Genomic DNA, 16,914 nt, shown 5'->3' with positions numbered 1-16,914 from the left:
ACATCTGCACTGATAAGGAAGAGAGCTGATCGGAGGCAAACACTCATTTCTCCTAAAGGAATTCACAGGGCTGACACTGCTACCGATATACCACACAATTAAGGATGGGAGGAATTTCAGTAAAAAGGAGAAAGCCCCTTTAAATACAGCTTGCTGAAATTCTCTAATTGTTTAATTATTCATGCAGAGACCCAGTTCCTTTTCCTATGAGAAAGTCACACAAGCTAAATTTGATACATCGAAGAAAAAAAAAAGAAAAAAAAGACGAGCAGCAGAACTAAAATGTACCTTGTTCTTCCAAGATTCCGATCTTCTTGTCCCCAGAGCTGACGTCCGCTTTACGGCTTTTCCTGGACCTTAAGAAATGGAAAGCACGGCCTTTTAGCATTATACCTGCACCATGAACTTCTTCTGATAGAGCAAATACAGGAAGTGTCTTTCTGATATGGTGAAGTTCCTGTTACACTGACAAACTTTTAACGCTTTGCTGTATGAATCAAACTAACGAGAAAAGACTCATGCTCATATTTTCCTGTTCTGCGGCCACAGGCCATGTGACCTGTCATTCAGCCGGTGACTGTACATGACTATTGATGGATAGGAGTAGAGAACGCCTGCCATACAGCACTGGGGTAATGGGTCTAAATCTCAGTAGGAACACTAATGTTGAACTCAAAGGCAGATATAAAGTGTACAAATGAATGTAACTACGAATATATATTAATGTGACCCAGTCATAGTAATAAAAACAACCATAACCAAAACTCATACCCTGCAAAAGAAGAAGGTACAGTATCTCACAAAAGTGAGTACACCCCTCACATTTTTGTAAATATTTTATTATATCTTTTCATGTGACAACACTGAAGAAATGACACTTTGTTACAATGTAAAGTAGTGAGTGTACAGCTTGTATAACAGGGTAAATTTTCTGTCCCCCCAAATAACTCAACACGCAGCCATTAATGTCTAAACTGCTGGCAACAAAAGTCAGTACACCCCTAAGAGCCGGTTCACATTAGCGCGACATGACTCCTTACTACTTCGGGGGCGACTTGTGCATTACATTGCACCACGACTTCGGAGCGACTTGTAGGGACTTCACATAATGGAAGTCTATGCAAGTCGCTCTGAGGTCGCCCCGAAATAGTACAGGACCCTTTTTCTAAGTCGGAATGACTTGTGTCGCTCCTATTAGAACGGGTCCTGTAGCGGTCAATGGACCGCGAGGGAGCACGACTTGTCAGGCTGACAAGTCGCGCTAATATGAACCGGCTCTAAGTGAAAATGTCCAAATTGGGCCCAAAGTGTCAATATTTTGTATGGCCACCATTATTTTCCAGCACTGCCTTAACCCTCTTGAGCATGGAGTTCACCAGAGCTTCACAGGTTGCCACTGGAGTTCTCTTCCACTCCTCCATGAAGGCATCACGGAGCTGGTGGGTGTTCGAGACCTTGCGCTCCTTCGCCTTCCGTTTGAGGATGCCGCACAGATGCTTAATAGGGTTTAGGTCTGGAGACATGCTTGGCCAGTCCATCACCTTTACCCACAGCTTCTTTAGCAAGGCAGTGGTCAGCTTGGAGATGTGTTTGGGGTTGTTATCATGTTGGAATGCGGCCCAGTCTCCAAATGGAGGGGATCATGCTCTGCTTCAGTATGTCACAGTATTCAGTATGTTGGCATTCATGGTTCCCTCAATGAACTGTAGCTCCCCAGTGCCGTCAGCACTCATGCAGCCCCAGACCATGACACTCCCACCACCATGCTTAACTGTAGGCAAGACAAACTTGTCTTTGTTCTCCTCACCTGGTTGCCGCCACACACACTTGACACCATCTGAACTAAATAAGTTTATCTTGGTCTAATCAGATCACAGGATATGGTTCCAGCAATCCATTTCCTTAGACTGCTTGTCTTCAACAAACTGTTTGCAGGCTTTCTTGTGCATCATCCTTCAAAGAGGTTTCCTTTTGGGACAACACCCATGCAGACCAATTTGATGCAGTGTGCGACGTATGGTCTGAGCACTGACAGGCTGACCCCCCCACCCCCTCAACTTCTGCAGCAATGCTGGCAGCGCTCATACATCTATTTCCCAAAGACAACCTCTGGATATGACGCTGAGGTGGTGCAATCAACTTCTTTGGTCGACCATGGCGATGCCTGTTCTGAGTGGAACCTGTCCTGTTAAACCGCTGTATGGTCTTGGCCACCGTGCTACAGCTCAGTTTCAGGGTCTTGGCAATCTTCTTATAGCCTAGGCCATCTTAATGTAGAGCAACAATACTTTTTTCAGATTCTCAGAGAGTTCTTTGGCATGAGGTGCCATGTTGAACTTCCAGTGAACTTTCAATATGAGAGCGATAACACCAAATTTAACACACCTGCTCCCCTTTTACACCTGGGACCTTGTAACACTAACGAGTCACATGACACTGGGAAGGGAAAATGGCTAATTGGGCCCAATTTGGACATTTTCACTTAGGGGTTTACTCACTTTTGTTGCCAGCGGTTCAGACATTAACCACTTGCCGACCGCCCCACGCATTTACTGTGGCAGGACGGCTCGGCTGACTACCCACCTGGCCCAAACACAATAGGGTAATGAGTTTTGTTGTCACTTGGGCCAGACAGTAGACATGTCACTATCACCAAGCAAGCCAAACAATAATTCTCCTGACCACCAGCAGTCTCCTGCCAGAGGCCTTCCCTGGAGTGGGTTCTTCTGGGTTATCCTAGGCACTTTGAATAGTGTCACTTGTCCTACACAGGGGTACCTTTACTGGAACAACCAATGATCTCTAATAAACTCTTGTTATGTTTCTGTACATCACCACGATCACTTGTGCATTTAGGAGGGACATGCAAAGCCCTTGCCCTCTTCACCTCTCCAGCATATCACCGCTCACACAGGAAGTTCACACTTACTTCCTGTTTCCGAGGTAAAAGACACTGAATTGATGAGGCTCAGCCGACTTTTTGCTAGACCTTTTCTTTTCTTGGGCAGTAGGCTTTCTAATGGTCCATACATCATGGTATTTAGCAGAGCAAAGTGACATAGCTAGCATTAGTCCATTACTTCATGGTTCCATCACACATGGTTGGTTCTATATAGCACTATGCCCACCCTTTCTTATGGACTGCTCCAGCTTCCTGGCATAACCCACTAAGGAAAGAGCACCACAGCAAGGAGAAAGGCCCATACAAGATAGTCTACACCAGGGTTTCTCCAGAGGTTGCTAGGGGTTCCTTGAGCAATGAGCAGTTTCTGCCTCTCACATAAGTTCCCACTGACATAATTGATCTTTAGCTATCTGTAAGGTTGTAGTTCTTCCCAATGACCACAGGTGTAAGGAGCATTCTTATCTCAACCAAAAGCGCACACAGACTCCAAACTTAGAGTCAAAAATTTCTGGTGAGCGCGGGCACATAAGGAGGGGAGCACGGCACTGAGAAGAAATACAGCACTCTTTGCACATTGCATTTGCACTTTGAAGAGTACCACCATGTTTGCACTTTGTTTAGGGACTTGATTCATTCACACTTTGGACTTTATAAAATAGCACAATTGTATATACATTTATTTTAATTTTGTTTGTATATGAATGTAACCGTTTATATATATGTAAGGACAGCGCTGGGAATTTTATATTGATATTTTGGAAGGGGTGATTTTCCACTTTGTTTCGGCAGCAATCTTGCACTAGACACTTACACATATTTGGCAATAATACACCCCATAGCACAGGTACACATTTATTAAATTCTTCCCACTAACCAGCACACTAATGTATCATAACTAGATATTGTAATTTTTAGCAGGGGTTCCCTGAGACCGGAAAGTTATTTCAAGTTTATTTCCTCTGTGTTTAATAGGTTGAGAAAGGCTGGTCTACACTATCAAAGATGCATGCCCTTGAACTCCCACTGGGGCATAGACACTATGCACCCTCAGTATTTGCTTTCCTACTAGACCACCACTGACTAAGACTCCCTGCAGAGGCGTATCTAGAACCTTCAGGGCCCGGTGCAAGAAACCATGAAAAGGCCCCCCCCGAACCCCTGGCCGGAGGCCCTTCCCTTCAAGCCCGGGGCTCTTCCCACTGATCCTTTACTCCCGCTGCGGGGCCCTTTATTACGTTCTGCAGCGCGACCCTTTCACAAGTTCTGCAGTGGGCCCCCTTCCTGCCATCTTGGGGCCTCCCCACGGTGGTGGAATGCCAGGGCCTGGTTGCAAGTGTGACCTTTGCGATCCTGAAAGTTCACCCAGTAGTTTTTATTTTTTGCTATTTTAATTGTATTATTTTTTATCATTTTATTTCATTTTTTTTACAATGTCACTGACTATGACTCTGTCAATTCAGAAAAGAAAGGAGCTGGTAAATTACATAATTACCGACCCCTTCCTGATTCTCTATTGTGACACATCCCCTGCAGCAGCTGGCAGGAGAGGGGAGGGAGCACAGTTGGGACCAGGGGAGCACACAGGGGCCCAGAGACAGCAGAACACAAATTATCTGGATAGGAGGGGTGGCCGGGGCAGCATACAGAGGAACCAATCTCCTCCATTTTCCTCAAGCGGCTACAGGAGGAAAAAGGAGGACAGCGATTTCTCTACATGCTGCCCCCGCCGCCCCTCCTATCCAGGTATACAGGGGAGCCACACAGGCCCCCTGGAGCATGGGGCCCGGTTGCAATTGAAACCCCTGCAACCCCTGTAGTTACGCCCCTGACTCCCTGGGACTTCACCTCACCTCTCCTTTATACCCTACAACTAGGAAAGAAATGGAGACCCATAGAGGGGTCTCCAGACCCATTATGGGCACCAAAGGGGTCCTACAAGAGGAATCAACAAGCCCTATGTGGGACACAGAAGGTCAACGCTCTTAAAAGTGTTAGCTTTCCAGTAGACTTTGAGGGACAATTCATCAACATCAAGGTACTGCTCGACAGTGAGGGCAGCAGGAAAGGACGGCATCATTGTTCTTTTGCAGGGTATGAGTTTTGCCCATTTTTATATTGATTACATGATAGATCCAATATGACATTAAATGAGAATTTTAAATGCAAGCAGTGTAAATAGCTGGATTTGACCTGGAAGCAGCCTTATACTTATCTGCCACACTCCAAAATCTTTCCTGTTTAGCATTCTGAGAGCTACATGGCCTCTTCATCCAATGTCTTCTGGCCGAGCTCTGCTTCCATTAATTCTAATGGAAAGACTGTCCATCACTGATGAATAATAGATGATTTTGACATCGGAATGAATATAGATTCTTCTGTGCAGCACAGCCTGACCTGAAGACATTCAGTGAAGACGCTGTGCAGCTCCCACCAGGCCACACAATGAATAAATAAGAGTTAAGGGGGTTGCCAGGAGGGGGTATTTAAGCTTTAAAATGTACTAAAAGGACAATTATCCTTTAGGGGGTTCATTATGGTTCGTATAACAACCACGTGCTTGTGTGCATCGTGTAGGGGTGGTGTGATAGGTTTTCTTTTTTTGCTTTTTTTTATTTTTGTTGAATTGTTACAAAATTCTACCTCATTCAATTCTATGCACTACAGTGGAGTTAAGCCATGGTTTTTAGCCCCCCCCCCCCTCCCCAATGCCCACCTAAATCATAACATGCACCCAGAGGGGGAATTACACATGCCACAGCCTGTGATGCTTTGCTTGACAGGTGTGCCAAATTTAAACTGGCTTTTTGACTTTGAAAGAAGCCGCCACCTGTCATACTTGCCCATCGAAATCAATGGGACTACGCCACAGCTGTGAGTCAAATGACTGCAGAATTCCAATACAAAATGCAGTTTAAGAATAATAAAAGAAACAAAAAAAAACACAGGCATTTAGGAGGCTGCAGGATCGCCTTCCCCGAACACCTGGAATCTGCTCCTCTACTATCCTTTGAAAAGCTTTTAGGAGAAGTGGTGTAGGGTGGTCATCCCGTCCTCCATGTTTACCTCCTCACTGGGCACCAAGCAAGGGTCATCATAGGAGGCATTCCCGAGGATGGGTTCTTCTGGGCTACATTATGCACTTCCAATAGGGTCACTTGTCTTACACAGGGGTAACGTTAACTGGAACAACCCACTGATCTCTAATAAACTCTTGTGATGTTTCTATACACCACCACAGTCACTTGTGCATTTAGGAGGGTCATGCAAAGCCCTTGGCATCTCCACCTGTCAGGCGTATAACTGCTACCTCACTCCCAGTTATGGTATGGGGGCCCGCCGTGCGCCTAGCGTGGACTCCATGCGTGCAACTCATTAACTCTTCCTCTTCTGTACCTGTGTACAGGATGAGGGCCCCGGCGGTGCCGATCTGCTCCCATTCTTATGGGAGACAGATCGCTGGTGAAGGAGTGCCAACAACATCTCCCTCTCTGCAAGGAGCTCTCTCACATGTAAATGCTTACGTCAGGCTGCTAATGAACCCTTTGTTACTCTTGGTAACCACTTGTATTTCCACACTGCATGAACTCTTGTACCATTTACACCCCTTTAATACTTTCAGACCAGGCAAAGGTAAAGTTTTAAAAGCTTTACTTGAATAAATAACATGTTGACATAGACAGACAATATAGCAATAAAGCAATAAAGTGCAAACATTTCCCTATCATCCCTAGTCTCTAACTTCAGACTTGTAGCTGCCCCAGCATACCTGCATAGGGAAGAGTCCATCTTTGGCAGAGTCCATAGTTGGTTTCTTCAGGAAGGACTGCAAGCCCCAGCATACCTCCTAGGCAGTGAGAACTCCGTCTGTAAAAGTGGCAGTGGGAACTCCAAACATCACTAGAAATTTAGACTCTGGTACGGCAGAGAACAAGTCTGCCCAAACCGAACCGGCCAGAATCAAACCAGCAGAACAGCAACATGAACCCTAGGCAGCTCTAGGGTCTGGGCCTCTGTTACTTTTATAGCACACAGGACCAAGGGATTCGGGCCCAGAAAAACCAACCAAGAAAAACCTGGGAAGCACAACTTCCCGGCTGGCCTGGGGCAGTGTTAATCACTACCTGCCTACAAACGATCCACCACGGATTGCATTTCAGATGGGCGGTAGAGACTGTCATCCGTCTAAGCGAGAAACAGACGTGCTGCATTTATACCCTTTTATGTTTGGAGTGAACAAGCCACATAAAGGACAATAGTTTTCTATGTGTCCATACAGGGAGTCTGTGTTGACTGATGCTGATCAATGCAGCTCAATGCATATGAACAGCAAACAAGCCCTTAAATAAGCTCAACAGGTGTGCTACTTTGATTTGATTAATACAATAACCCCCCCCCCCCCCCAACCAAAGTTTCCAAAGTTATTTTGCAAATAAGAAAGATGATCATCGAACATTTTATTTTTAACATCCTAAAGTTAAAAAATGTAATGTTAGTCATTTATTTAAAAATCAATCTTTCTATGTGTGTGCACTATGCGGGGTGCCGGACTAATGGGTTTCTTTTAGGTCTGTCATTAGAGCCTGATGCTCTAATTGGCTTGTTTTAGGTTGTCCTTGGGGCGCAGTGCTCTCCCACTTTTGATTTTAGCGATCGCGTCACTTCCAGTTTCCAGCTTCTCGTCCCCCAGGCCAATCAGGAGGCTGAAAATTTGGAACCCTGATAGAAGACTGGGTTAACACGGAAGCTGCCGGGAATCAGGGGAGCCATTACTGCTGGAGGGCCACGTTTGTAGGTAAGACTCATGGCGTCCTCTGGCGAGAGCTGACCTGGAGGGGTTTATTTTTTGCCCCCACCCCCAAAAAATTTTTTTTAGCACCAGCCCCTATTGGTAGTGACACTATCACTGTGCTTCCCATAGCTTGTAGGAGGGGCCTAGCAGCCCCACCCACTACAGGCTGCCTACAGAAAACTTCAAGAGGGGGCGGAGACAAGACCAGTCACTCTGCCCAAGGAGAGAGAGCAGCAGTGACCGGTCTTTATTACAGGAAGCTCCTTCACAGAGGTAAAGTTTCACACTGAATAAGTGCACATGTTCGAAAGAAATATACATAGCACATCAAGATTCAAGGAAGAATACACGACTTTTGTGTTTAGGTAATATTTGCTTGTCCCAGAGTTCAGCTTTAAGTATTATATTGTCAGTAAAGGTTTTGCTTAACACTCAAGCGTTAAAGCAGAGCCCCAGCTAAAAATAACAAGCTAAAAATTAATTAAAAAATAGTTTTCATTGCAATATTTCCTTTCAATCCTGTCATTCAACCCTCTTCCTCACAGCCCAGGTTATCCTGGACCTGCCCCAGCCTGTGACTGTACAGTAAAAGAAGAAGCAGCATAGTGATGGGCTAATTTTTCTGTTGTTCCGCTCTTTTCTCCTATCACCAAGCTTCTTGTCAGCACATAAACTAATTGGGTTCTTGTGCTGCTTCTTCCTCTCACACTCGGTCTCTGCTGTACAAGGACTGCAAGAGGCTGCAACCAGGTCAAATTTGGGTATTTACACTGCTTACATATACTGTAACTAATAGGTTTGTTGGTGTATTAACTGCTTACTGATCGTATAACTTACATATACGGTGGCAAGGCTGCGCCAGATCACGTACCTAGTACGTGATCTGACCAGGGCCGGCCCTACCATGGGTCCCACTGGGTCCATTGGACCCAGGCGGAACTTTGAGTGGGGCAGCAAATTGACGCCCAAGATTTATTTTTTTTTTTTTGTAATCTTGTGTGTCATCAGTTTGCGGTGCATTACAGGCTGCATTTCCACATCTTATACTGCAACCCATAGTGCAAACTGATGAGAATGAGGAGGCGGAGCATCTCCTCTTGGGGGAATATCCCTTGCGTGATTGGGTGTGCGCAATGACGTCAGACAGGAGGACTGGGAACACACGCAGGTTTTTAGTGGACGGGTCCGGTGGTGAGTTATGGAAGAAGATAATGGTATATATAATATTTTCTACATTTTATATTGAATAAAGTTATTACTGTTTTTTTTTGTTTTTTGTTCCTATACCCCACAAAGCAGCCCCTTAACCTTCCACCCCACCCCCCACACACACAAAGCAGCCCCTTAACCTTCCACCCCACCCCCCACACACACAAAGCAGCCCCTTAACCCTCCACCCCCCACACAAAGCAGCCCCTTAACCCTCCACCCCCCACACAAAGCAGCCCCTTAACCCTCCACCCCCCACACAAAGCAGCCCCTTAACCCTCCACCCCCCACACAAAGCAGCCCCTTAACCCTCCACCCCCCAACACAAAGGAGCCCCTTAACCCTCCACCCCCCAACACAAAGCAGCCCCTTAACCCTCCACCCCCCCACACAAAGCAGCCCCTTAACCCTCCACCCCCCCCCCACACAAAGCAGCCCCTTAACCCTCCACCCCCCCCACACAAAACAGCCCCTTAACCCTTCACCCCCCACACAAAGCAGCCCCTTAACCCTCCACCCCCCACACAAAGCAGCCCCTTAACCCCCCCCCCCCACATAAAGCAGCCCCTTAAACCCCCCCCCCCCTCAATGCAGCCCCTAAAAAATTCAGCATACAGACAAGGTGCTGTTGCATGTAAGTCTGACTTCCTGATAAATTGTATTTTAGTTTTAATTAACATGATATAAAATAATGGATGCGGGGGCCTTTTGGTGGGCGTGATTTATTTATTTTTTTTTGGGGGGGGGGAGCAGCATTGTCTTGGACCAGGCCTGGATCCGTGTAGAGGGCACCCGCCCGGCTGTGCTGTGATTTAACACAACAGATGTCGAATACCGGGTACCGGCCAATGGATTACTACCGGGGATCGTTATGAATTCACACAGGACAGGGCCCTGCTTATGTAAACAAGGCAGAGCCCTGTCCTTTCAGCAGGGAAGTAATAGATTTTCTTTCCCCACAAAGCAGGGGAAAAAATCTATTATTTCACCTGGTTAAGGAACCACATAAAGTACACATAAACACTGGCTAGGCACATATTTAACTTTTTGATTGCCCTAGATGTTTAACCCCTTCCAAGCCAGTGTCATTAGTACAGTGACAGTGCATATTTTTAGCACTGATCACTGTATTAGTATCAATGGTCCCCAAATAAAGTGTCAGTTAGTGTCTGAATATCCGCAGCAATATCACTGTTCGGCTTTAAGTCACTGATCATTACTAGTAAAAAAAATAAAAATTCCAGTATATATCCCATAGTTTGTAGACGTTATATCTTTAACTATAACTATAACAAATAAAACATGTAGTGGTGATGAATTACCAACAAAGAAAAAAACTCATTTTGTGGGAAAAGGACATCAATTTTGTTTGGGTACAGTGTCACATGCATGTGCAATTCTCAGTTAAAGTAACGCAATATCGTAAAAAATGGGCTGGTCATGAAGGGGGGGGGGGGTAAATCTTCCAGAGGTCAAGTGATTAAAGTGGTTCTAAAGGAAGAAGATTTTTTCGCTTAGAGGCTTGCTATTGGGGCACTCAACAGGGAGAGGAGCCAGAACTTCCGGCAGGGGACCCAAAAAGAAGAGGATCGGGGCTGCTCTGTGCAAAACCATTGCACAGAGCAGCTAAGGCTGGCCATACACTATACAATTTTCTTGTTCAACTTTCCTTTAGATTTACCAAAACCATGTAATATAGGGTCAAACCTAAACACTTTCAATTTGTATGCAGTCAGGCAGGCCCTTGCACTACGTAGTTTAAGGTAAATCTAAAGGAAATTGAATAAGAAAATTGTATAGTGTATGGCCAGCCTAAGTTTAACATGTTTGGGTTTTTTTTTGTTTTTTAATGTCAATCTTAAAAATCACTTTAATGCTTACAGAGCTGCATTTATCTGTGTCTATTACATCTGCCTAGAGTTCATCTATAAAGTACTGGTGAACAATGACCCACTGAAGCAATCAACACACCCATATTTCTACCCTCTGTAGCTACATCATATTGAAATGTGTGTTGGAATATCCCTCTCCTAAGCTTGCTGACTTAAATATTGCCTTTGTACTAACCCATCATTGCATAACAGCAGCCAAATAATTAGAGAACTTTTACCTTAGAAGGTAACCAGCCAGGATAATGAGCGCAAAGCAGACCAGCAAAGGTACCAGAACCGATGTCAATATAGAATTGGTGCTGGGCTGAGTGGGTTCTGTAGTATCTGGGGAAAAAAAAAGAAAATTGAAATCAATCAGAGAGCAACTCCAGACAACACGTAAAATAATTTAAACAATTGTTTACAAGGAACCTGCTTGTGGAACAAGATACCTGTGTGAGAAGGCTCAGCCTGAAGCTGCCATTCACTGATTACCAGGCTGCATACTAATTGCAGAATAATGAAGCTGAATCTTTCAAACTGTGGAATTATTATGAAGCCTAATGCCCCGTACACACGTGCAGATTATCTAAAGACTTTTGTCTGTAGACTTACCAAAACCAGATAATATGAGGTCAAACCTAAACACTTTCAATTTGTATGCAATCTGGCAGGCCCTTGCACTACATAGAAATGGTAAGTCTGCAGACAAAAGTCTTCAGATAATCTGCACGTGTGTACGGGGCATAAAGCTGGATACACACTATACAAGATTTGTTGGTAGATTTCTATTAGATTTACCTTCAATGTAGTGCAAGGGCCTGCTTGATTGCATACAAATTGAAAGTGTTTAGGTCTGACCAGTGGCGGCTGGTCATATGGGGCGCCGCCCCCCCCTTTCCATGCATCCGACCCCCTAATCTGCATGCGGAGCACCGGACGCATGAAGTTCAATGGGGATTTTTTTTGTTTTTTCCATGTGATTAGAGCCAGAGGCTCTCACAGGTTAAAAAAATGGGTGGGCTTGGGGGGCAGAGCAGTGCGCCCCGAGCCTACCCAGTTGTGTGACAATAGCGAATGAAAATTAAAATTCACTATCCTCCTCCTAGGTTTTGAGACCCGTTTCCCGATTGGCCGAAAGGAGAAGCATCTAATTGGGCATGGAGGAGGAGGGAGGAGACGCAGAAGACAGGGAAGCTGCATCCAGGCAGGGTGAGTGAGTGGGGGGGGGGTCCTGCCTGTCCTCTCCTGTCTCGCTGTGGTCCGGGGGGGGGGGGAGATGGTGTGCGGCCTGGTGTGGTCCGGGAGGGGGGGGGGGTATGGTGCAGTCGGTCTGACGCCCCCCCCCCCCCCCCGGCCCATGGAGCACCAGCCGCCACTGGGTCTGACCTCATATTATATGGTTTTGGTAAGTCTAAAGGAAAAAAAAATCTAAAGAAAATTGTATAGTGTGTATCCAGCTTAAAGGGCCATACACACTATACAATTTTATTTAGATTTTTTTCCTTCAGATGTACCAAAACCATATAATATGAGGTCAAACCTAAACACTTTCAATTTGTATGCAATCAGGCAGGCCCTTGCACTACATAGAAAAGGGAAATCTGACAACAAAAGTTGTATAGTGTGTATCCAGCTTTAGAGTCAAAGAAAGACAAATTGCATGTTTTTTGCTCATTGACCCATTATCTTTTATCAGAAAGCCCCATCAATCCAACCACAATTCTCTTCCGACATTTAGGCAGGATTTCCAGAGTGCTCCTGGAAGGGCCAGTGGCCTATCATGGACAAAGCTACTGCTTCCTGAATTCAGTGGCTCCAGGAGGTAGATCAGGGGTGGACTTGTTAAAACCAAGCTGAATTAGTTTAAATCAGCTAACACATCCCAGGGGCATCACAACTACAAGTATGCAAAGTCTAAAGCTGGATACACACTATACAACTTTTGTTGGTAGATTTTCTTTAGATTTACCTTCAACCATGTAGTGCAAGGGCCTGCCTGATTGCATACAAAGTAAAAGTGTTTAGGTCTGGCCTCATATTATATGGTTTTGGGAAGTCTAAAGGAAAAAATCTAAAGAAAATTGTATAGTGTGTATCCAGGTTAAGGGTCCTTTCACACGGGCGTTACGCCTGGTGGATACCGCTTTGCTCAGCGGGGGATTGATCCACTGATCCCTGCTGAGCAGGCAGATGACAGGTCCGTCTCTGCTCACTGTGCTGAGATGGAGCTGTCAGAGCCCTGCTCTCCTCTAAGGGGAGATCAGATGAAAACAGACCGCCTGTCCGTTTTCATCCGATCTGACATGCTGGACGGAAGGCGAACGTATCGCTATCTGTCTGTTTTCAGCAATCTTTTCGGATCGGATGCCAGGCGGGTGCCAGCAGACACATGTCCGCTGACACCCACCTCCCCATAGAGGAGAATTGATGAAAAATGGACAGGTGGATCCTGATCGAGGCAATCGTGTGAAAGGGGCCTTACAGTTTTTGCTGCAAGCAGTGACATCCTGAGAAAAAAAGCATGTCCCCTGACAGATTCTCTGTGTGGAAGCAGTGGCCTCTCTGCAGAGGCCCAGCACATCCACTGCTGAGTTTGGCCTATCGCTCTGAAATCAGCAAAGCACATGCTTCCTGCTTATTAGACCGCTCTGGCTCTGACTCAGCAGGGGAAGCTTGTAGCAGCTCAGCAGAAAGGCCACAGCTTGCCCAAAAAAAGCTAGGGTCTGTCTCTGCAGCATGCTGGCAGGGGTGGGCTTCTCTATCCAGGGTTTGTAAAGCAAACTGTAAGATTTGGCACACTCTTCGTATTTAGTTTTAAACTGAACGTTCAGTTGGGTTTTAAAATGAATAAGGCTCCTTTCACACGGCCGCTCCGCTGCTTTCCGTGTGTCCGCAAATCATCCTATTTTTTTGCGGATGACTTGCGGACATAATGTAAGTGAATGGCACTGCGGATGTCAGCGGAATACCATCCGCTGACATCCGATTTTCCTCCTGTCAGTTCTGTTCCGTTTTTTGGAACGGAACAGAACCCCATTTTTCCATCCGTGTAAAAAACGGAAAGGAAGGAAAATGCCATATACTTACATTATGTCCGCATATCATCCGCAAACGGATGGGATGATATGCGGGCATACGGAGCGGATGACACAAATGTCATCCGCTCCGTGGAAAAAAAGTCCCGCAGCGGACTACAGCAGCGGAGCGGCCGTCTGAAAGGAGCCTTATAATGTTTATATAAAAGAGATGGCAGGGCTGGGATACTTTGCCAGTAGAATTACCCCAGCGCCCCAGAAGACATCACTTGTGACGAAACACGTAAGGCGGAGCCAATTGCTGACATCAGTGCATAACTAGAAGTGGTCTGGATTTCGGTCTATCTGCTGGCTAAATATATTTTTATTGTGCATCTAACTGACAATTTGTAAGTGCAAAATATTTAAAAAATAACGTGTTTATGGGATTTTGTGTGGAGTATCTGCTCTTGTGCTTTCTCCCGAGCATGTGTGGCTAGTCATTAAAAGGGAGGAACCCTATGAATAATCTGGAACGCTGTTTTTATGGTTCTTTGCACCTGAAGCTGTATTTGACTTCTCTTTTAGAGGGTCATACAGATTTGGCAAGCCTTCATCCTGACCATTCTGGTAGAGGTCTTTGCTCTGGTTTATCCCCCTTCAAGACCTTTGGGTGGAATATATATCTATACATATAGATATATATTTATATATGTATGTATATATACACACACACAGACACTTGCTAAGTGTTCTGCCACCTCTGTGCATTAAGTCCTCCACTAATAGAATTTATAATCATCTATACTAATTTCTTCCATTTTACGGTTTTCATGATGTGCAACCACACGCAGCATTGGATACATGGGTACCCTACCTTCCTAGGGTAGGGTACCCATGTTTGGCGGTTGGAGTTTCAGATCCTTTATTCAATTAATACAATGTATTATGACTGCAGGCACATTTTAACATGCCCCTGTGTTTTTTATTTGAAGAGTCTGCTCCCTGACTTCTCCCCCCCTCTCATTATCATCTTTGCTCAACAAATGCTCCGGTCTTCCACTTAATGCTATGGCAGTCATGTTGGAAGAGAATGGGCCATCCCCAAACTGTTCCTGTAAAGTTGGGAGCATGAAATTGTCCAAAATGTCTTGGTATGCTGATGCCTTAAGATTTTGCTTTACTGGAACTAAGGGGCCAAGCCCAACCTCTGAAAAGAAAAAAAAAAACCCACACCATAATCCCCCTCCACCAAATGATTTGGATCAGTGCACAAAGCAAGGTCCATAAAGACATGGATGAGCGAGTTTGGGGAGGAGGAATTTGACTGGCCTGCACAGAGTCCTGACCTCAACCCAACAGAACGCCTTTGGGATGAATTAGAGTGGAGACTGCGAGCCAGACCTTCTCGTCCAACATAACTGCCTGACCTCACAAATGTGCTTCTGAAAGAATGGTCAAACATTCCCATAAACACACTCCTAAACCTTGTGGACAGTCTTCCCAGAAGAGTTGAAGCTGTTATAGCTGCAAAGGGTGGGCCAACTCAATATTGAACCCTATGGACTAAGACTGGGATGCCATTAAAGTTCATGTGCGTGTAAAGGCAGGCGTCCCAATACTTTTGACAATATAGTGTATATTTCCTGGCTTCTTGGAGTTGTGATTGTCCTAAAAATATCTATGGATTTTTAGATAGAAATGTCAATTCTGCAGGAATAAAAATGTTGCTGTTGTTTCTGGCTGACCTGGTGAATACACGGCACGTGTCACAAAACATATTTTACTCATATCAAAGGGAAAGTGATATCTGACACTGCAGAGCCCTTTGTCACCATTGTGTATCTGAGATGAACAGCTTACATTTCAGGAACAAGGTGTGTATTACCCAAGGCAAAGAAAGGAGTGCGTCTATGGAAATGTATGACCATTCTTCCAAAAACACATCTGTGAGGTCAGGCACTGATTTTGGATAGAAGGCCTGGCATGCAGTCCTAACTCTAACTCAGTGTTTCTCAACCTTTTTTCAGTCTTGAGGCACCCCTGCCCAAGGTTTGATTCACGTTACTGTGTATCGCAGAATCGTGCTCGTTCCTGACACACACACAAATGCTCTGCTCTTTAGGGGTGCCATTAATTCTTAATGGCACACCACACTTTGGCAAACATGGGGTGCTTTGGGTGCTGCACAAGTTTAAAAAAAAGGGTCAGGGACTTCTTTCCCTGCATTTCTGCTGGTAGGGAAGCCCATTGAAGCCCTACATGCAGCACACATCCACACAGGGCTTGTTCACATGTCAGGTTGGAGGGGCAGTAAAACCACATGGTTGAGCCATCTTTACTACCCTCATCTGCTCCCCCTTTAGCTGCAGAGGCAGCATCTGGGGATGTACACATGTGGTGACTGCAGCTGGAGGTATACCCAGGGTGAATGGGGCTGCACTGCAACCACCCTGCAACTGTGTGCATGGTTGCGGTGTAGTGGTGCTGCATTTCCGGGCTTAAAACAGGAGGTGAGAAGCAACATATAGTCTCTTTACCGCCTGCCAAATGCCTCTGAAAAGTGATCTAAACAAGGATTGATTTTCAAAGGAGCAGCAGCCCTTGCTGCTATCAGAAACAAGCCCTAAAAAGCAGTTCTGACAGTACAGGAATGGGGGGTCAGGATTAAAAGTAACATACATACACACACACACACACACATATATATACAAACACACACAAAAAAATGTACAAACACACATGCATACACATGTATACATGCACACATACAGACACATGCGCGCGCACACACACACACACACAACACATGTACAAACACACACATACAAATGCACACACATGCATACACATGTATACATGCACACATACAGACACATGCGCACACACACACAAACACATGTACAAACACATACACACACATGTATACATGAACACACACAGACACATGGACACATGTACACACATACAAACACATGTACAAACACATGTACAAATACACATGTATACATGCACACATACAGACAAATGCACACATACAGACAAATGCACACACACATACACATATACACAAACTTTAAAAGTTCTATTACAATACCTTTACTCACAGAGGCCGGGTACTGC

At 45.3% G+C, this 16,914-nt stretch overlaps 1 protein-coding gene across 1 annotated transcript in view; it reads right to left on the bottom strand.

The window, feature by feature from the left end:
* The window catches only part of PTPRE (protein tyrosine phosphatase receptor type E), a 383,381-nt gene that overhangs the window by 128,554 nt on the left and 237,913 nt on the right, over positions 1 to 16,914 (bottom strand). The window contains exons 3-4 of the mRNA XM_082267389.1: positions 11,014 to 11,119; positions 289 to 356 (exon numbers count right to left, since the gene is read on the bottom strand). Coding sequence (XP_082123515.1) covers positions 289 to 356; positions 11,014 to 11,119 — 174 coding nt within the window. The remainder of the gene's footprint in view (positions 1 to 288; positions 357 to 11,013; positions 11,120 to 16,914) is intronic.

This window comes from Pelophylax lessonae, assembly GCF_965119305.1.
Source record: "Pelophylax lessonae genome assembly, chromosome: 9".
NCBI classification, from domain to species: domain Eukaryota; kingdom Metazoa; phylum Chordata; class Amphibia; order Anura; family Ranidae; genus Pelophylax; species Pelophylax lessonae.
Note: the sequence above shows the minus strand (reverse complement) of the source record. Positions and strands in the feature narration are given on the sequence as shown.